This window comes from Dermacentor andersoni, chromosome 2 (assembly GCF_023375885.2).
Source record: "Dermacentor andersoni chromosome 2, qqDerAnde1_hic_scaffold, whole genome shotgun sequence".
Classification (NCBI taxonomy): domain Eukaryota; kingdom Metazoa; phylum Arthropoda; class Arachnida; order Ixodida; family Ixodidae; genus Dermacentor; species Dermacentor andersoni.
This window is the reverse complement of record NC_092815.1, coordinates 99,335,103-99,355,105: the sequence shown is the minus strand read 5'-3', so window position 1 is coordinate 99,355,105 and position 20,003 is coordinate 99,335,103. Positions and strand designations below refer to the sequence as shown.

At 47.9% G+C, this 20,003-nt stretch overlaps 3 protein-coding genes across 3 annotated transcripts; 2 read left to right on the top strand and 1 right to left on the bottom strand.

Annotated features, from left to right (window-relative positions):
- The first annotated feature begins 205 nt into the window (after positions 1-205).
- LOC126541956 (sulfotransferase 1E1-like) lies at positions 206-6,724 on the top strand. The gene is made up of 3 exons (XM_055077025.2): positions 206-1,035; positions 2,362-2,728; positions 3,610-6,724. Exons 1-3 carry the CDS (start codon positions 425-427, stop codon positions 3,802-3,804), a joined length of 1,173 nt encoding a protein of 390 aa, XP_054933000.1. The 5' UTR covers positions 206-424; the 3' UTR covers positions 3,805-6,724.
- LOC126541957 (sulfotransferase 1C4-like) lies at positions 4,990-10,658 on the bottom strand. The gene is made up of 4 exons (XM_072286140.1): positions 10,572-10,658; positions 6,186-6,530; positions 5,293-5,369; positions 4,990-5,221 (listed from the first exon to the last, which is right to left on the bottom strand). Exons 1-4 carry the CDS (start codon positions 10,656-10,658, stop codon positions 4,990-4,992), a joined length of 741 nt encoding a protein of 246 aa, XP_072142241.1.
- Positions 10,482-18,581, top strand: LOC126541566 (sulfotransferase ssu-1-like). Its single transcript, XM_050188379.2, has 3 exons — positions 10,482-10,967; positions 13,083-13,374; positions 17,648-18,581. Exons 1-3 carry the CDS (start codon positions 10,657-10,659, stop codon positions 17,999-18,001), a joined length of 957 nt encoding a protein of 318 aa, XP_050044336.1. The 5' UTR covers positions 10,482-10,656; the 3' UTR covers positions 18,002-18,581.
- Positions 18,582-20,003: the final 1,422 nt, after the last annotated feature.

Here is a 20,003-nt window from a genome sequence, read left to right as displayed (position 1 = left end):
TGAAAAGAGCAAACGCGATCGCTCCGAGTATGCGCGAGTTCAACGGGCCAATAAGAACGCCAACGGGCGCTAACCACGCGCCAGTAGTAAGGCAGCTGAATCTCGCGTGGCCCGTCTCGACCAAATGCGTGATCCTTATCGCGCCCGACAGCAGTCGCAAGATGTCGGGCTTCGCTTGGGAAGACCTTTACACATCCCAACACACACGTCACCCAACACAGATGCGTGGCTGCCGAGACTTGTGAATAATCCAACGAGCACCTTGTATACGTTGCGGGACGCCCGAAGAGGTCCGACGGGCATCATCGTAATTGCGCGTGAAAAACGATACAATTAAGATATGATTCAAGTGAATCATAAACATGAAATGAGACAGAATAGACACATGCAATAAACATTTATTCATCCAATCACTTGAACAATCATGTACGTCGACCTTGTCTTCTTTAGCGTCGCCACTGAGTCGACACTTTCCTTTTCTGTCCGTGTTTCTTGCGCTGCTGTTCGACTTACACTTACCATTATAGGATCATCTTTCGTCCTAAACCGAGTCTCTACGGCACGTTCTTACGTTGTCGCTTTCGCGCAGGTCGAAAGCGCCGCGGTGATGGGCCACTCTCTGGACAAAATGCAGAGCCCGCAGTACCTGGACGTGGACGGCGTGTTGGTACCGCGCTCCTTCTCGCGCGACAACGTGCTGTACGCGACGCAAATGCGGCCCGATAATGGCGACGTGGTGATAGCGGGCTACCCCAACAGCGGCACCAAGACCGTGGCCATCGTGTTGCACCTGCTCACCCACGGGGCTCGACAAGCACAGGGCGCGGCGGCGGGAATGCCACTCTCCCTGCAGCTGCCGCCCGCGAACACGGCTGCCTCTGCGGCAGCCTCTGCGGCAGCCACGACGGCGGCCCACCGCGTCGTGAACGCGTCCCTCATCGAGTGGAAGGGCAAGGAGGTCGAGTTGACGAAGCCGCCGAGACTGCTGTGCACGCACCTGCCCTACACCAAGCTCAACATCAACCGGCAAGCCAAGTACCCGCCTGTTCCATTCGTTTCGTATCCGGCCGTTTTGTATTAGCTCACATTGCGCATCGACAAGTAGATGAGCAAGGTCGGGATGATGTGTTGAGAGTGAAGCTTTTGACTGTGCGAACGCACGACATTTGTAATTTTATTCATACAGTATTTAGGAGCCGACTATCTTGCATTCGAGGTTTCCCAGCTGAATTGTTCGTAGAATCGGAGCTTTAAGGTGACAGTCAAACTTACGGAACTTTTTTGTTTTACTTGGCGGGCCACCTCTACCATAGCTAAAAGCTCTCTTAACTATTTCTTCCGTGTGTTGTAGTCTCGGAATAGCATGGCGTTTCGTCCGGTGCAATTCATTATATGTGCTTAGAACTCAACGTAATTATGGTTCCATGGACTTAAGCTGTGACCGGCTCTCGCGCATGGGCACTAGGAACATGTACTGAGGTTCCACATCATTCCGTCAGTAGACATCCGTGATTCCGTCATGAATTTAAGTAGATTTCACGCCGACTCGGGACACCGAGCATAAATAAGGGTTGCTGAACGTGTGCATGAAAGCGCTTCGTAAAATGTTGATAAATGTCCTGCTATCGCTGTGCGAGTTCGTGTATGCTGCGCAATCGACACATCACATGATTCAACAAAGTTGTTCCGTTCAATTCTGTTATGTTAATGGGAGGGTTACTATAATTTTGTAGCACATAATTAATACGCCCAGCTCAATGATCTTGCTTTCGAGTTCTCGTTTCCTGATTATGTTGCGAGAATGGATTGTATGATGCAGCTTAGTCTACTACGGGCTACTTCATCCGCTTCTCGTCTATTTTGTTTCTCCCACTTGATGCTAGTTGTGACACCGCGCCATCCGCACTGTACCCCGCTTTAACTTCACGGCGCCGAACATCGCGTGAGTCTTGTATGCACCGTCTTTCGTTCATAGCCAAGTCAGAAAAGTTTAACTGTTACTTGAAGTGCGTATCATATTTGCAGTGCTAAAGACGGGATCCCTTGTCTATTTCTCGTGGAGTTCCGTCTTTACCGTTCAAAATGTATCGCACAATTTAATGAATCGTCCTATTCGTCACAACGCGCGTCATCGAGCGCGGGTGCACGCGTGTACAGGCACCACTCTGCGCTGCAACGTTCCCGAGCGAGCGAGGCGTGGGACTTGGTAAGGGAGGTATATACGAAGTCCTGCAATGGGGGGTGCAATGCACAGCACTAAGAACTGACATGGTGTTTTGTGCTTCGAGGGTCTTTTTAAGCTTTAGCCCAAGCTCGTGAGAGTACACCGCGATTCAAGAACGGTGTTTTCCCACGCCGCAGGTACATCTACATGCTGCGCAACCCGAAAGACTGCTGCGCGTGCGCCTACGACGACGCGGTGACGTTCCCGCAGGACTACGACTTCGGCGAAGGCCGCTTCAACGACTTCCTCGACCTGTTCCTGCAGGGCTCCGTGCACGGAAACGACTACTTCCGGCACGTGTTCTCGTGGTGGGCGCACCGTCACGAGCCGCACGTGATGTTCGTCGTCTTCGAGGATCTGCGCATGGAGTCTCGCGCCCACGTCGCGCGCGTGCTCAACTTCGTCGGCTGGCGCGACGCTATCGACAACAGCCGCAACGTGGCGCTCATGCAGGAGGTGCTCGAGCACATCGCCAGTGGACCCGAGCACACCCGCATCATGGAGGTGAGCCAACACCGCGGTAGTCCCATAGTTTGCAAAGCGGTGCTGCGCGTACGTGGTGGGCCTGCAAGCCCTATGGAGGTCCTTACGGAAAAGGCTGCGTAAAGTTAAACAAGTGTGACTACTCGGACGGCCAGGGCCATTAAGCAGTGCGACCCACGTGCGTGTCACCACTGTGAGCTCTGCAACCTTTCTCCAAGTTGCGCATACCTGAGGTTATATACTGGCACAATGCTCTGCTCAATAATATCGTTAAGCTGCCGTTCATGAGTAGGAACTGCCTGCTATATGCCATCCTAGCCTTGAGCACTACCAAGTAACCAAGTACCTAATATAGAAACGATAGAGCGTGCGAACCTTAGAAGACTGGTCCAATTGGCTGAATTGTCGAAACTGGCCAACAAACGCAAAATAAGGGACATTTGTAACAGTTAGAAACTTGTGAACGCAAAGAGCGACGAAAGCGCGAAGTCGGCGATGGGAGCCTTGGCATGCGCTACTGGCTCTTACAGCGTAGTCATAAGGTATCGAGCACCGTCATCTGCCGATGAAAGGAACACTGTCGTTCTTCGTATAAGAAAATGTGCCTGGTACTTTGGAAGAGATATAGCACTGGAGTGGAAGCAGCTGCTTCATGGGGCGTCATGCACTGAGGAACGTGATGACATGGACGCACGGATCACGGCCCCACGTGTTTCACTGCATACAAGTGTCGTGTGTTCATTGCAGTCTACAGTGCAGTGTCCAACGCCAGAGTGTGGCCTCGTAGACCCTCCCCCCCCCCCCCCCCCCCGCCACTCCAGTTGCCAGTCGGTCACCGAAAGTTTCGTTGAACACGATGTGCAGAACAAAATCCCGAGAAAGCATTTCTTCGTAAATCGCAGGTCAAGATGGCATCGGCTCCCGTGCCGTCTTCCGCTTCACCCGACCGGGCGTCGGCACGCGTGACGACAGCTGGCTACTGGAAGAACTACTTCACGTCCGGCCAGTCCAAGCGCATGGACCTCGTCTTCCAGGAGCGAACCAAGGGCACCGACATTGCCCGTCTGTGGAACGAATACAACGTTTTTCCCATTTAGTTTCGACGTCCAGCCTTATCGAGACTTCTATTGCCGAGCTTGCTTTTTGAGAATATATGAGCCACGATTGCGCGAACGAGTGCCCCCCATTCCACGTGATATGATCAATCGCACATAACGTACGTGGGCTAGTTCTCATTGTCCCTGGTGAATCTTTCGTGCATCGGACGCGGGCGTGACGATGACGTCAGGAATGAGTGTCGGTCATGCGAAAAATGAAAATAATCGGTAATGTTTGGATGCGTACGTCTGCTAAGCTTGAGAATTGCAACTGTTGCTATGTAGCAACGCCTACAATCGTTAAACTGTAGAAATTTTTTGAATATGGAAAGAAAACCTTCGCGGTCCGTAGACAATGCAGCCGTGAACATGCGAGCCGAATTGGGTTCCGCTGCATGTAGCATTGCTCGCTTTCTCCTATGGCTTTGGAGGCCCGTGTCTATATTGCCGCTGTCAATGACGTCGTGGCCAGCGCGGCATTTCATGGACGCCAGCCATCGGGTATTCATGACTATCAATTAGTCCCGAGCGAAAGATCGCCACACGCATTGAGGCTCCTCCAATCTCTCAGACACTAGCGCAGTTATCACGTCCCGCCCAGCCTGTCACCGCAGCTTTTTCGATCTCAGGCACCATGCAGAGCCAGGCGCCAACCATGAAACGTCGACCATCTATGTACGGCGGATAGAAGGAGCGTGGGATGGGCAGGGCACTGTTATATATCGGCGCTGCCCCAACTGCGAGATCACGTTGAGTAATCAACGTATCAACTTATGAATATTCGTGGAGTTTGAACAACCTTTTGAAACGCTCAACTACATCATGTCTCACACTTGTGATTCAAAGCACAAACTACACGGCCTTAGAAAATTTATGCCTCGCACGCCCCGCTGGAAGTGAAGAAAAAGGTGCCTACGAAGGCACAGGTGTCGCAGGAACACACAATGAAAGCCGTCTATCAAAGACGCCCATTCCTTTCCAGAGCAGATTCTTTGGTGTGTCAACTGTGCTCTGGAAGAGCGTGTTGTGCTTGCGGCGCGATTGCTCACCTGTGAAGTTCTTCCTCTGACCAATCGTGCCCTCCCTAACGAAGAACTTCCTCTTGGACATGACCGAGGTGTATCCGCGCGCCTTGAGCTTCATGAAGAGGTTGTTGGTCAAACGCAACAGGGACTGCAGCTTGTACTAATCTTTGATAAAATCGTTGGCGACACCGCCCAAGAACTTAGCGATGATCTGCATGTGCTCCTTGGGCTCCTTCTTCATAGTCTCGTAGGCAAGGAACAGTATGGTTGGCTGGTTCTTGTAGCTCCACCAGGGCAGCAGGGGATCGAAGTAGTCGTTGTACTCCGTCTCGCCGCGGATGAAGCACTCGAAGACGTCCTCGAATATCCCGTTATATGGGATCGATAATCCTCTGGGTACGCCTTCATGATATGGTAGATGGACACTCAACAGTGCTTGACGTTTCGGGCGATGTAGATGTACTTTGCCGCCTGGTTGTTGGCGATGCCATTGAACGGCACGTGCGTCTTGATGATGCGCGGAGCCCGGTATGAGTCGACCTGAAGATCAAGCAGGACCAAATCACATGCTGCGCGGTACACCCCTATACGATCAATATATTTTCTATATTACCCTGTTCTTCCACCGCTCAATTTGAACAGGCTGAAAGCAAACACTTCATTGCAAGTGCAATACTAACCAGCTAGTCTTCGCTTCTTGATCTAATGTATCTTTTTGCGTGGTATATGACTATGGCGTCACATGTACACACCTTGCAGACATCCTTTTGTTAGCATCGAGAATGTGCAAACGTTGTTCTCTATCGTTAAAGACATGGATAACATTGCAAAACGACATTTACATGATCACTACTATCAACTGCACAACATTGCCATGTGTTTATGATTATAGCCTTATCGGTCCATGCCGATGAGCATATTATTCTCAATTAGCATATTATTATCGTTCACAATGGTTTTTACTAGACGATTTTCATCGTACTCGAAAGTAGTTCTGTCATTCTCTCTGATTTTGACATGGCGCTAACGTTATTCGAAGCGACACCGCCAAAGAATTCGCCACAGGGCTGCTTTTACACGGTTTCGCCACAAGTGCGTCGTCATAGCATCATGGCGTGATATGTGGAAGCTTAAGTGCTACCCAGAACAGCATTGAAGCACTATTAAGCCAAAGTTTATCTATAATTGGGACAAAACCAACCATTATTCTTTCTAAGGCAACAATGGTCAGGCAGCTATATATTCTTGTCGCGAAGCTTCAGACGTATAATTTTCGACTTTCAAGTTTACGTTGAAGTTCATTGTCTCAGATTATTCCCTTCATCAAGCTTAACCGCTTATGTATAATTACCTTACTTTCAGTGAGCAGTTTTCTGTGTGCAGTAAGTTCTCAATAAACTCCAGCAATGGCCGATCAACAAAAAGCCTCTGATATGCGGTGTACACGCCTGATTTACCGCAGCCAGGATGCGAGTCGATCATGATGTCCGTGCTCAGCGTATCGAAGTTGAGCGAAAAGACAATGCTGTCCTGCGTCAGCGCGGGCGACAGCCGGATCCCCTCCACGTACATGAACTTGGGCTTCTTGGTCACTTGCGAGAAGCCCTGTCGGTTGCCGGACTGCGACATGAACGGAGCACTTGGGCACGTGCACACAAAAGCACTTCTCTCGGTGACGAAGTTGCAGGTGATAGTCTGCAACTGCACCCACAACAACGCGAGGATTTGACGCGATAGTTCCACACATTTGTCTGAGCGTTACTCGCATATAGCCAAGATTCGGGCTATAATGTTGCAATTTTCTGTATTCATGCGTCGACTCCGTACAGAGTATCAAAGTGTGTTTCCTGAGTTTGCTAAACCTTACCAGTAGAAATAAAACAGCTTCGACAGTGTTGTCGTCACTTCTGCTTTTTTCTAAAGGCTACCTAAAACGTCCTTGCACTTATAATTGCGCGGAGGTCCGTAATATGCAACGTTCCACAAACGACCGCAACGTATACAATCAACGCCTCCTAGATACCTACGAGGCGTTCATACAACGCGCGTACAACTTTCTGTGGCTATAAGCGTAGAGTTTCCTACAAAAAGTTTTGTAGGAAACTCTATGGCTATAAGGGAAAGCTACGGAGGCAAAGTGCGCACAAGTAAGAGCGCTTCTGAAAATAATCCTGCGTTTTCATCCATGTTAGTTTAAGCTGGGGAAGAGAAAGAACGTAACCACCTTATTAGCAACAGTTTAATAAGACAAAACACACCGCTGAATATAAAAGTTTGCTTCTTTTGCGGCTTTTCCCTTCCGCGTCTGGGCAAACGCGAGACCTTCGCACGTGGAAGCTGCGTCGTTTTAGCGTCTGTTCCGAGCAAGCAAAAGCACTGTCAAACGCTGGCGGACTACTTGGCGCGGTAACACATGTGCAGAAGCTCCGCCCTCGTAGCTTTTCTTTCATAGCTACAGAAAGTTGTCCGCGAGTATAGCAATTGAATCATGAACACGAGAGAACAATATACAGTCGGAGTTCGGGGTCCGAAGACCGCAAATAATTTATAGGCCCTTTTCATGCTTACAAACAGAGTTCCCAGAAGACATGCGGTTTAACCCTGCGGAACAACACAATAGCCTACGAATTTATAGGACCTTCCAGCTGGCACCAATTTTGCTGCAGAGTTGGAGTGTTTGACAAGTGCAACAAAAGAAGCCCATACATTAGCTCGATGCTCAGCGCACGTTCTCTATGTCTGAAAACATCCAAGAATATGTGCCAACGATATACTATGCGGCAAAATACTTCTTTTTTTTCTTGGCTGACTAGACTGTCGAAAATTGATGACCAGAAGTTCTCTGGGGTCACGAATGCACTGCTGCCACCTCGCGGATGCAAAGGGTCTACAGCGCGCTCAGAAAATGTGGAAATGCGGGCGTTTCGCCGCAACCTAGTTGTGCGAAGCGAACATCCATCTGCTTGCAGTCTTGCCTCGCAAGACGCATGCAAGATTTCCTCCACTCATTGTCCTATTCGACGACACAACAAACTGCTGGACAAAAGTATACACACTAAGGAAAGGCCGTCATTTCCGCCGGAAATGTGTTGTTGACTTTTTTTTTCGATCGTCAGGGGCCATTACTGATCGAAATCGCTAAACCTGGAGAGCCTATCAATCGTTTCCGATATATTAAAACGCCGGATTCAATCAAGAACAAACGACGTAGAAAATTGACGAATAGGGTCATCTTGCTCAACGACAATGCCCGTCCCCACATCGTTGATGTGGTTAACACAAAACTGGCAAAGTTCAAGTAGGAAACGCTGCAACATCCGCCATACAGGCCAGGCCTGTCGCCTTGCAACTTCCACATTCTGGGGAAATTGAAAAAACAGCTCAAGGGAACCAGACTCGTGTCGGACGATGACGTGAAAGAGTCAGTTACAGACTTTTTGAAGCAGCAACCCAAGGATCTTTATGAGACGGGAATCACGCAACTCGTTTGTCAGCGGGACAAATCGCTTATGGTTATGGTTACTAAAAGTGCTTATGGTTACTACTTTTAAATAAAGTACCCCGTTTGTCATATATTCGCATTGGCTCACTTTCATTTGACTCGCCCTCGTATATTTTGCAGAACTCGTGCTTTTTATGTGTGCTCTCTGTTGCGACGATAATTTCGGTGCAATTACTCGCAATACACGACCTGTGACATCTGCTCCTGCACAATGCACTGGAACAAAGGACAGCGTCATTGAGGTTTTTTTCCTGACCGTTGCATATGTACAAAACCTAAACAAGGTTATTGAGTGACAAAGTTTCATCAAAATTTTTGTCCTCAACTTGTTAATTTCACGGCCTTTTTCATAATACCGGCATTTTTCATATTACCGGCATGCACTGCTTTGCTGGTTTCGAACTGGTATAGTTCTAAAGCCCGTCAGTCAGTCAGTCAAGAACTTCAGTGAGGTCCTGAGGAGTTTTAAGCCGTTTGAGATCCCATACAGGGAGCTCCTCGGGCCGAAACCGTAGGCGACGCCCAAGTCGGGAAGGGAACGTGGTGACGCTCCGCCAGTTCTTGGGCCCTCTGGACGGCCTTGAGCTGGAGTTTGAGGTCCGGGCTTTTGAGGGCTTCTTCCCATTCGGGCTCACTAGAGAGAGGGCCCTTTGGTGACGCGGTACATTGCCATAGCATGTGCGAGAGTGAGCAATAAAGTTCTTGGCAGCCTGGGCAATTTGCCGGGATGTCCGAGTTATAGTGACTCAGTAGGCCTCGTGACGGATATGAGTCCGTTTGTAGCATTCGAAACGCGGCCGCCTGCGCGTGTTCGAGTTTGGAGTGCGGGAGCGGATATTTCATTCTGCCTTTTCGATAGTATGAGGTGATTTCGTGATAAGTGAGTAGCGGGTCATTAAACTGAATGTCCAGCCCCTCGGAGGCCGTGGGACCGTCGCGGCGGGCAAGTTCTCGCGCACGGTCGTGGGCCGTCTCATTGAGGTTTGGTTTCCGCGGGTGAATGTCTTTCCCCATGTGAGCGGGGAACCAGGAGAGGCGTCGTTTGCTCTCCTTTGAGCTCGCTAGTAGTATGTGCGCCACTTCTTTACATACGTTGCCGCTTTCGTAGGCCCGAATTGCGGCACGCGAGTGCGTGAGGACATGAGTAAATGTGGGGTCTGCCGTGGCGATGGCTACGGCTATCTGTTCTGCTTTAGCGCTGGTGGTCGTTTTAACCGATGCGGATGATCGTAAGGTTCCGTTACCGTCCACGACTGCTATCGCGAAAGTGGATGTGTTGCCGTACTGGGCCGCGTCCACAAATGCGGTGGCTTCGCGATCCGCGTCGGTGCGATCGAGAATCGCGCGGGCGCGGGCCCGGCGCCTGCCCACGTTGTGTTGTGGGTGGACGTTTCTAGGAAATGGTGAGACCTTGTAGTTGCCTCTAATTTCGCTCGGTAGGGTAATCGCATGCTCGAAATAGGGAGATGGGGAGATATTAGCTTCGTTTAGGATTCGTTTAAGCTCGTGTTATATTTTCTTTACTTATTAAATAGACAAAAAACATGGAAGCATTGATATCGATATTTTTGATCACAACTTTTGAGACACACCAGTGTATTCTTTTATGAAAAGATACATATTTTACTTGTCTTGACAGTGCGTAGCGTTCAAAAATTCGTTTGCAGCATCTTTGGCAAAGACAGTGCGCTTATTATTCATGTATTTGATCCCTCGACAACTTTTATGAAGAGTAGGCCGAGCTGCACCGCTTCTTTGTTTGTTTGTTTGCTTGCTTGCTTGTTGGCTTGCTTGTTCGCTTGTTTGTTCACTTGTTTGTTTGTTTGTTTGTTTGTTTGTTTGTTTAAGAATGAGCATTTAAAAAGAATAACAACACTATACTGTTAGCGCTTGCTGTGGCTGTAGTTACTGCTATTGCTGCAGTTGTCATCGACGCTGTCGTCGTCGTCGTTGTTGTTGATGGTGAGGGACAGCATTCCAGTTGTGAAATCCTTTGAAGCACACTTAATGCGTGTAGGTGGAAGAAGTGTCATATGTAAAAGGAAACAACAGCATTCAATCAACCCAGTGTGGCCAATCCCCCCTGTGGGTACGAGCCATGTTTTGAGGCAACAACAGCAACAACAACAACAACACGTAGAAGAGGACAACGAAGTACCGCAACGCCAAGCGGAGCCTTGGCTCTCGAAAAGTCGGGCCGCTGGCGTCGCCTACATGCAGGCCGCAGCTACCCCGCCTACCGAAGGACGAAGGAACTGCGTGTCACGCAAACGCGCAGCCTTCGACCAGGTGGCATAGGGCCCGCTGCTGCCTTGCGGACTCGTCATGGCGACAACGGCGGAGTCGTCGTCGAAGTCTCCCAAGCGCACCAAGTCGTTCTTTGTCGACGTCCAAGGCGTCCTCGCGCCGTGGAACTCCAACGTGAGCGACGTGCTCTTCGCCATGATGTACCGGCCTTACCCTGGAGACGTCTTCATCAACTGCTACCCATGCTCGGGCGGCACCTGGCTCAGCATGTTGCTGTACGCGCTCACACACGGCGGCCGCCGACCTGTGGACTACACGGCGCTCTCGTTGGACGTGCTCTTCCTCGAACGCATGGGCCGCAAGGTGGAAGACACGGCACCGCCCCGCAGGTCGGTACATTACACGTGTTACCAACGGGCGCTGACTGTACGAGCAATCATCATTCACCCCACCTGCTACGTCCCTTGAGAAATCGCTGCCCGATGATGATAATTGCGGGGCAAAATTAAGGGCTTCCGGCACTGCAACACGAAGAACACATTGTAGATATTGCTCCGGTTTTCAAGTCCCAACTATCGGGTTCTCATGAATATGGAAGTGTGATGCGTTTGAATAGTCTAGAGGGGAATAGTACACGCAAGTACAGGGACAAAAGACACGACTAGACACATACGCACACTTGTCCCTGCTCTGGTGTGTGCTATCTCTCAAGGCCATCACTATGGTCTACCAACACCAGCGCTTAATGTCAGGAGGTGGGGGGGGCAGCCATCCCCTCCATTCCATAAAGAAGGACTCGGCCCTCCTTCGACAGGTCAGCTGTAGTATTGTGGCACCCATTCGACAAGCGCTGAACCTGATTTCATTACCAATATTACCTTGTGCGGGGCCATTCTAACTCTAAAATTTTTCGATTAGGGATTTAATCGCGAATAATCGGTTCATGTGGCATGAGCAAAAGCAGATATTGTAGTACTGCGCTGTGCATTTGCCCGAGGCACTACACATGACGCTCACGACTCTTCTTCTACTAGGATTCTTGGCACAGCATACTGATTCGTTATGATATATTGCAGCGCGCCCACCAAACAAGGACACAAGGCAAAGTTAGCACAGAAGCGCCTTATATTTTTATGTTTCCTGATATATATACACTCATCACTCATTTCCAAACTCATTATTATTACTTGTCCCGTCAATTACATAGGGTGTCCCAGCTAACGTTAGCTAAGCTGTTGAAGGTTGGCGACCGAACACCGAATGTCGTATGCTCAAACCTTGCAGCGGGTTTTTTTCTTCTTCTTCTTTTAACAGCTTAGCTAACCTTAGCTGCGACACACTATATGGCGTGCAGGCTTGTGTAATGCCCGCGCACTTGAACTGCAGACAGCGCCGCTATGCGACTGCTCTGTTGTAAGAGAAATCAAAACGTTTAATAAGATATACTAATGAAGACCGACACTACTCGTAGAAGCACAATGCGCTGCTCACGCATAAAAGAAGACGATTCAGAAGCTCGAGGTACTCGAGCAAGCAAGCTGGCGCTCGTGTCTGCTATTGTCAGTTCGCTTGCTGCAATTGAGTCTGTTTTTATACAAGGGGTGTGGATCACAAACACCCCATTATATATATAACACCCCATACGTACATATATATATATATATATATATATATATATATATATATATATATATATACGCATGAATTTTGTGAAGATCTGTCTATCTATCTATCCATCTGTCTGTCTGTCCGTCCGTCCGTCCGTCCGTCCGTCCGTCCGTCCGTCCGTCTGTCTGTCTGTCCACCTGTCTGTTCTTCGCTTCATAGGCCGGCGATATGGCGCGGGCTATATATATATATATATATATATATAGACAGACACGCAGGCAGGCAGGCAGGCAGACAGACAGACAGACAGACAGACAGACAGACAGACAGACAGACACACAGACAGACAGACAGATAGATAGATAGATAGATAGATAGATAGATAGATAGATAGATAGATAGATAGATAGATAGATAGACAGACAGACAGACAGACAGACAGACAGACAGACAGACAGACAGACAGACAGACAGACAGACAGACAGACAGACAGACAGACAGACAGACAGACAGACAGACAGACAGACAGATAGACAGATAGATAGATAGATAGATAGATAGATAGATAGATAGATAGATAGATAGATAGATAGATAGATAGATAGATAGATAGATAGATAGATAGATAGATAGATAGATAGATAGATAGATAGATAGATAGATAGATAGATAGATAGATAGATAGATAGATAGATAGATAGATAGATAGATAGATAGATAGATAGATAGATAGATAGATAGATAGATAGATAGATAGATAGATAGATAGATAGATAGATAGATAGATAGATAGATAGATAGATAGATCACGTTTCGTGTTGGGGAAGCGACAGGTGCTACCTTGCAGTGAAGGAAAACACAACTTGTATTTCCTACTCGCCCTAATTCCTCGCAGACTGAAGAGCCACCTGCCAGCGAAGAAGCTGCGGCTTAGTCAGGCGGCCAAGTACGTGTACGTGGTGCGCGACTACCGCGACTGCTGCGTCTCGCTGTACGAGCAGATGTCGACCAGGGCGCTCGACTACCGGTTCGCGGGCGTCACCTTCGATGACTACTTGGAGCGCTTTGTCACAGGCGCAGTGGAGGACAACGACTACTTCGACCACGTGAACTCCTGGTGGGAGCACCGCAGCAGCCCCAACTACTTCTTCGTCTTGCTCGAGAATCTCAAGAATGACTTTGAACACGTGATTACCGCCTTTCGCTACTCTCCGACTCGCGAAAATGTCAATGTGTGAGCAACAACGAAATTCCCCAGAGGTGCGCGTACATTGAGCATACTGCATATCTTAAATAGCAAGAAAGCAAACTCTGACTATTCTTCCATTGCGGCTTGACTTGATTCCATTTGTTTTTTTTTTGTTTTTTTAAGTGGTAGTGATAGTGGCGCCAGCGTGACGTGCCACGGCACACGGGTACGTCTCGAACACATTTCCGCTTGTATAGATAAAAGTATTTTACGAGCCAACTCGTCGGGGCGAGGAGGCCCATAAGTTTACCTTTCTGCTCCTTGTGTTCACGGGTCTTCATATCCATGGCTCCTATAGAAGTAAGCTATCGACTCTTGAAGTATTGTATGGCCCTAAATAATTAACGTTATTTGCATTCTGTGTCATCGTTCCTACATTTGTGTCATCGTTCCTCCAGCCAACTCCTAATGGTATCCACCGATGGACCCTTACCTTATCTATGGTATATTTAAAATCCGAAGCTCCGGGCGTGGTAACTGCGTCCTCAGTTGCCCCTGCTGAGACGCGCTGGCATAACGAGCTCAGTAGTTTACATGCTATTTCCACACGCTGTACACGCATGAAATAATCATCTCAGGTAAATTTTATATTATAAATCCGCGTTTCGACACCATCATGGCATCTAGAGAGCGCCGCGCTATTTATTGTCGTAATCATGAGCTTCCGAGAAGTACAGTGACGAAAAACGTCCCGCGCCGGAGATTTCTGTTGCGATGTTGCAGCTAGCAAAATCAATTTGCGCGCCGCTTCATATGTAAGCTACAGAACGAGTTTCACGGTACATTGTGTATATGATGGAAAGTGCATTATCAATATTATTCACTCATTAGCCCTGGGCATCACCGTTCTCGATTTCTTTCTTTCTTTCTTTCTTTCTTTCTTTCTTTCTTTCTTTCTTTCTTTCCTTCCTTCCTTAAAAAAGGAAACCTCCGTTCCGTTGGAAATAACGCGTTATTTCCTACTCCTCCTCTTCCTCCTTACGAACGTTTCCTTCGCACTATTTGGCAAGTTCCGCTAGGAAAAGTATTGCCAGACCTTGACATTTCTGCGACAGGCGTGTAAAGAGGACTCGACCTACTCAGCGAAGTTGTTGGCAGTCACTTTTAAATCATTAGCTTTTCTCAGCTCGTTGCATGCCCTGTTTCGCGCCGCTGGTGTCGTTCGCAGCGAGGCGGGAGATGCGAGAGAGGCACCGAAAGGTACTTCCACCAATTATGGAGAAGTGCTCGGTGACGTGACGCAAAGATCGGTTCCCTGTAACACCACCACCACATCACGGGCGGCGAAACCCACCGATTGCGCGTGCATTATCGTGGAAGCTTTGGCGCGTCGCGTTCTGTCAAATGTTACCATTGTCGTGACGCCATCATAGCCGTTCCGTCGTCGTGCATGATTCCGTCGTCGTCTTCCGACTATCGTCATGCATTATCGTCACACAGGATCCCACCCTTATACTGTTGAAGAACGGCAGGGAGGACAGCCCTGGTAACGCTCTCATTCACAATGATCCATCCCAAACAAGACCTCAAGATGCTGAGGATATCCTCAGGATGTACACTTGAGTACGTTAGGACGTCTTCAGGGCATCCCCGCATGAGCTTCAAAACACGCTAATCTCGCCCATTTGTCCGGTCTGAGCACATCCTCATGGCCTCAGCAGAACAATATGCGGGGATCTTTTCAGTGGGAAACATCTGTGAAGCCATCTCAGAGGTCTTGCATAGTCTGCCCATGGACGCCTCGGTCGGTATATGCGCAGAACAGAATTTGCTATCCCCTCAACTTAGCTTTAGGTGCACGTGAGCCAAAAGACTAGCAATTCTGCCGAGTATGTTTGAGCAGGTACTATGCGTTCGGGTTTTTTGGCATTAAAGCAAGCGCGCAATCCTATAGTAGTTCCTTCTGAGTGTCATGGTGGTACAAAAAGTGCAACTACTGCCTCCCCGCCCCCCTATACATTTATAAATTATTCTTCCAATAGCTGTTCTCTTCAAAGGAACCGCTTGGCTTGGTTTCATTGTCATTGCAACAATGTAACCATCTACGAAAGGTCCTTCTTTGCCTCGGCTTTCAATTTCGATGCAAGCCTTCATGCGGTCATCTTCCCATAGCAGACTGTCTCGCTGTACTACTTGAAATGAGGTACTTCTAAAGCAAGATTCTGAAGGGGTTGGTTGCGAGAAATAATTTCATGCAGTAGATTTCATATCAAGCGGATCATTTTATTCTAACAAGTGCAATAAATAAAGATGTTAAATTAAGTAGCGCTATAGCACATTATGCTTCATGAATGGCAAAAAGCCCCCTTTTAGCCTGAAGAGCAGGCTTAGTGAGGCAGAAAACACGCAAGAAATTAAATCTGGGTGACGACGCTGCTCTGAACTTCCCCACTGTGGCTAGGCAAAGACGTCATGTATTTCGATATCGTTTGCATGTGGGATCTAAAGTGAACTCTTTTTCATTAACGAAGGACTACAAATGCGTTCCGAAGGAATCAAAGGCTCAACTATAATGGCAAGCTTTGAGAACCTATCTGAAGCCAACAATGGCCCAAATACAAGAATAAAAAGTTTGAATTCATGAGGCCTCATGTACAGGCACCGAGTTTTCGACGAGGAATTTAGTAAAGAAAGCTTGGTCTTCTTTCTTTCTTTAATTAATAAGAAACAGTTATTCACCAGAATGAACGAAGATGGCGAAGAAATACTGTGAACTGATTTATGCTGGTCGTGTAAGTGAATATATTTAATTATGGCTGATCCTTTGTCACCGTTCTGTAAACCTAAAGGTGTCCTTATGTTTGACGTGTTTTTGCCATGGCGAGACCGCAACATACGATTGACTACGTATAAAATACATTGCACCCTCACTTCGATAAGGTAAAGTTGCGAAGGTGTGCACGACAGTATACGCCACCCCCCCCCCCCCTTTTTTTTTCTTTTTAAGCGGGTAGAGCAGCTTTCATGGATGGTAGGTGAGAATTGCAAAAGCTTCTTTATTTGCGGAACAAATAAAAAAGTAAGTTATTTCTTATGGAATGTCAACATTTTCCCACAAGCTTTGGCAACATATAATTTCATGTAGCTACGACTCGTTTTTTTTTTTTTTTCTATGTGCTAACAAAGGGTGGGACATATTTTCAGTGTTTTCAATATTTCTGGAAGAAGCTGTACATTTTTTTTTCTGTTTCTTTCTTTCACGCCTTCAGAATTTCCAGAAGTTTTACATTACTGCTCGCAATAAAGCAAAACCGTAAGTCCTATTGTACACTTAGCTGGACTCACTGTTACACACACCCGATCACGGCATTTGAATATTCCACTCAAATCAAGTCACGCGCAATGCATCACGTGTGCCTGGACTTTTTGCGAAACTGAGGAGGTCGGCGGTTGTTGAACCTCTGAACTAAAGCAGAAACAGCGTGAAATGTGTTTTAAGGCGCCATTTTGCCGTCTCGTCACCCAGAATTGGCAGGTTCTCTTCACAAATGAGTACTTCGATAATTTTCCATCAAAGGACTCGGCTTCCACGCCCCATGTAGCGCGATTCTCACGAAACACAGGACGTCTTGAAAACGTCTCGAAACAGCTACAAACTGCTATCGGTGTCTTAGTTTACGCAAAGACGGCAAAAATATGTTATTCCAAACGTAACCTATATTAGTCTATGGGATGTAGCAGTATACTTTATATGTGGTAACAACCTACATCTTGAAACTAAAAACGACGAGAACGAAGAGATAATACAAGTACACGCATGCGCAACACTCCTACTCCATTTTTTTTACGTCTATATATTTTGTTCCTTTCAATCAATTTTTTCACTTGTGAGTAAGCTCCTCATCCTGCTTTCTCTCTTCGTTGTCGCCTTTGTGCGCTTTTAGCGTTTCAAGATGCAAGTAAACCAACTATAGCCCAGTTGTCCATTCTGTTACACTGTAAAAACCCACTACTGGTGTCGTCGGAGTACATTTTGGTAAACGCATTCGAACTCGTACGAGTTCCGACGCGTTACGGCCATTGTTACAGCATCGATGCTGTAACAATGGCCGAAACGCGTCGGATATTCGTTGTATCTCATGCTCTCATGGAACGCATTTAGCAGGACTGCTATACAGTGCGGTGATTGCGCATTGTACAAAGTCACCACGGCGACGTCGAGCGATCCCTTGCCGGAAGTGCACTGAAGTGTACGCACTCGCCTGATGCAGGTTGTGAAAGACCTCGGCGAATTCCTAGGCGGCCCCGCCGAGCGATTGGTGCGCGACGACCGCCGGCTGGAAGAACTGCGCCAACTGTGCACCTACGACTGCTCCCCCAAGACGCCGCCCAAGGGCGCCTCACATTCATCGCCGCCGCCCGAATACCTTCGCGACGGCCGGTGCTACATCAACTGCCTGAGCTGCAGCAACCGCTGGAAGGCCGCGCTCAGCGAAGAGCAAGTCACGAAGCTCGCGCAGTACTTCACCGAACGGACCAAGGGAACGCCGCTCGAAGACCTCTTCGGCACGCTGGGACGCAGCGAGGCGCAGAACGACACCGCCTGCAGCCTCGAAACCGTATAACGTAACGATAATTAACACGTCTTTAATAATGATAATGAGGATGAGTTTAGATGGCATCCTCCATGGCCGTGGTCATCTCAAGTACGTCAAGCCCAAGGGATTGCAGGAGGTCAGAGCAGTCCGTTCGAATATGTCGCTGGAGGCCTGCATCTTCCCTGATGAAAGCGGCCAGCAATATCCAGCGCTCGGTGCGTGAAATTCGGCTCCCAAAAGCTAGTGTTGTTTGCACACTCGTTGGTGGACTCTACGAGATGAAATGCGGCAAGAGAAACAAACAGGCCATCCCATACGGCTAATCATGTGCTGAGTGTCTGTGTAGTTCATGTTCTAATGCATTCAATAGCGCCTGTTCTCAATCCGTGTATGCCATAAAAATTGCATGGTGTAAAGATATCGTATGACGAGGAATATCAACACTGATTGAGGCCCGTGTTTTGTAACGATATATTTCATTTTCTACTCTTTTCGCTATAAGTCAATGACTCGGTCGCCAGCGCGTTGCCGTTATCTCCAGGATCGGCCTCATTTAAGAAGAACAGAAATTGAAATGGATAGTTACTAAATACGGCCCCTGATGTTTTAACAGTGTGCATAGGGGGGGGGGGGGGGGGGGGGGGAAGGCTGTACATAAACTATGCAAGCCTAGTCATCATCGCCTACCCCAAATGTGCATGGCACAACACCGGCCCTAAGCCTTACTGGCCAATGTCGTCGAGGTCTGTCCGAAGTCAGCTGCAATGAGAGACCCAAGCTTCGACATTGATAGTGGCACAACGTGGGTGCACGTACTGCCGCCAACATAGGACCGACCATGCTCGCCAGCCTGGTTAGCACACCCTGTACGATTGCAAGGAGCAATATATAAATTAGGAACAGCTTATCGCACAAGTGTTGTATAACGTGTTACCAATTGCATCTATAGAGGAGCGGCGACGTTAGCTATAACACAAGACCGTCGCCGTTACTAATTGGGTTCACTTTCGAATGTCGAAACGTAGTAATATTTATATAGCCCCATTATCATTGTCAGCAACCCTATAAGCGCCTCGTCGACGGCCAAAATGTGTTGGTCTTCTATATTCTAAAAGCACATCCGCTGAAAAGCTAGTATATTTATTATTATTCATACTATACTTACATGCCCATTGAAGGGCATTGAGTAAGGGGGCAACAGTAATTACATGACAAAAATAGCGAAATGCAACATCGCTATACAATATTAATACGCAACGAATTCAGGTTATCACGGAATGTTTCACGATTGGAGATGGATGCAATGTGATCCTGGAGACTGTTCCAATGTGCAATAGCTCTTGGTAGGGGTGATGAGTTAAATGCCTGCGTTTAGCCATGAATGCGCATGAAACTAAGTGCGCTGTGAATGCGACAAGATATGCGCACAGGAGCATGAAGCGGCAAACAGTGAAAGCTACTACGATAAATGTACCTGTGAAACAGACAAAAGAGCAATGACGCGGTGATCTTCTAATGACTGAAATGCAAGGTGTTGTTTTATTCGGGTAATTTTTGCTCGAATGATAGTCGTAGTTGCCAGAGGTGAATCTGGCTGCTCTATTCTGAACGGCTTCCAACATACGGATTAGATAATCTCGATATGGTGACCGTGTCGATGAAGCGTATTCTAGTTGTGGGCGAACATAAGTAAGATATGCTAGTTTTCGTACATTAGAAGGCGCGTTACGCAAGAGGTAGCCGAGAGATTGAGAAGCTTTGGATGAGATAGTTGCTACATGCGTTGTCCAGGATAAGTCCGATGAAAGATAAACGCCGAGATATTTCTACGATGGAGCAGTCGAAACTACGGTATTATTAATCGAATAGTGGAACATGCAATCAGTTCGTGCGCTTTCGACTAAACGTGATTAACTTGCATTTGGGGACGTTAAGGGACACTAGTTCAAAGTCGTTTTGGAGAGTAAGATGATCATCGAAACATCTAATATTGCGGTAGATGACGCAGTCGTCAGCGAACAACCTAACT

Bases quoted from the DNA above. Each gene is read 5' to 3' on its own strand.
- LOC126541566 (XM_050188379.2), top strand. From the start codon at position 10,657: ATGGCGACAACGGCGGAGTCGTCGTCGAAGTCTCCCAAGCGCACCAAG. The intron at 10,968-13,082 runs GTCGGTACATTA...AATTCCTCGCAG, and splicing joins GACACGGCACCGCCCCGCAG to ACTGAAGAGCCACCTGCCAG. The intron at 13,375-17,647 runs GTGATTACCGCC...CGCCTGATGCAG, and splicing joins TCAAGAATGACTTTGAACAC to GTTGTGAAAGACCTCGGCGA.
- LOC126541957 (XM_072286140.1), bottom strand. From the start codon at position 10,658: ATGACGAGTCCGCAAGGCAGCAGCGGGCCCTATGCCACCTGGTCGAAG. The intron at 5,370-6,185 runs GTAAGGTAATTA...CTTGATCTTCAG, and splicing joins CAGAAAACTGCTCACTGAAA to GTCGACTCATACCGGGCTCC. The intron at 5,222-5,292 runs GTACATCTACAT...AGGCGTACCCAG, and splicing joins GCCAACAACCAGGCGGCAAA to AGGATTATCGATCCCATATA.
- LOC126541956 (XM_055077025.2), top strand. From the start codon at position 425: ATGTACGTCGACCTTGTCTTCTTTAGCGTCGCCACTGAGTCGACACTT. The intron at 1,036-2,361 runs GTACCCGCCTGT...CCCACGCCGCAG, and splicing joins AACATCAACCGGCAAGCCAA to GTACATCTACATGCTGCGCA. The intron at 2,729-3,609 runs GTGAGCCAACAC...CGTAAATCGCAG, and splicing joins AGCACACCCGCATCATGGAG to GTCAAGATGGCATCGGCTCC.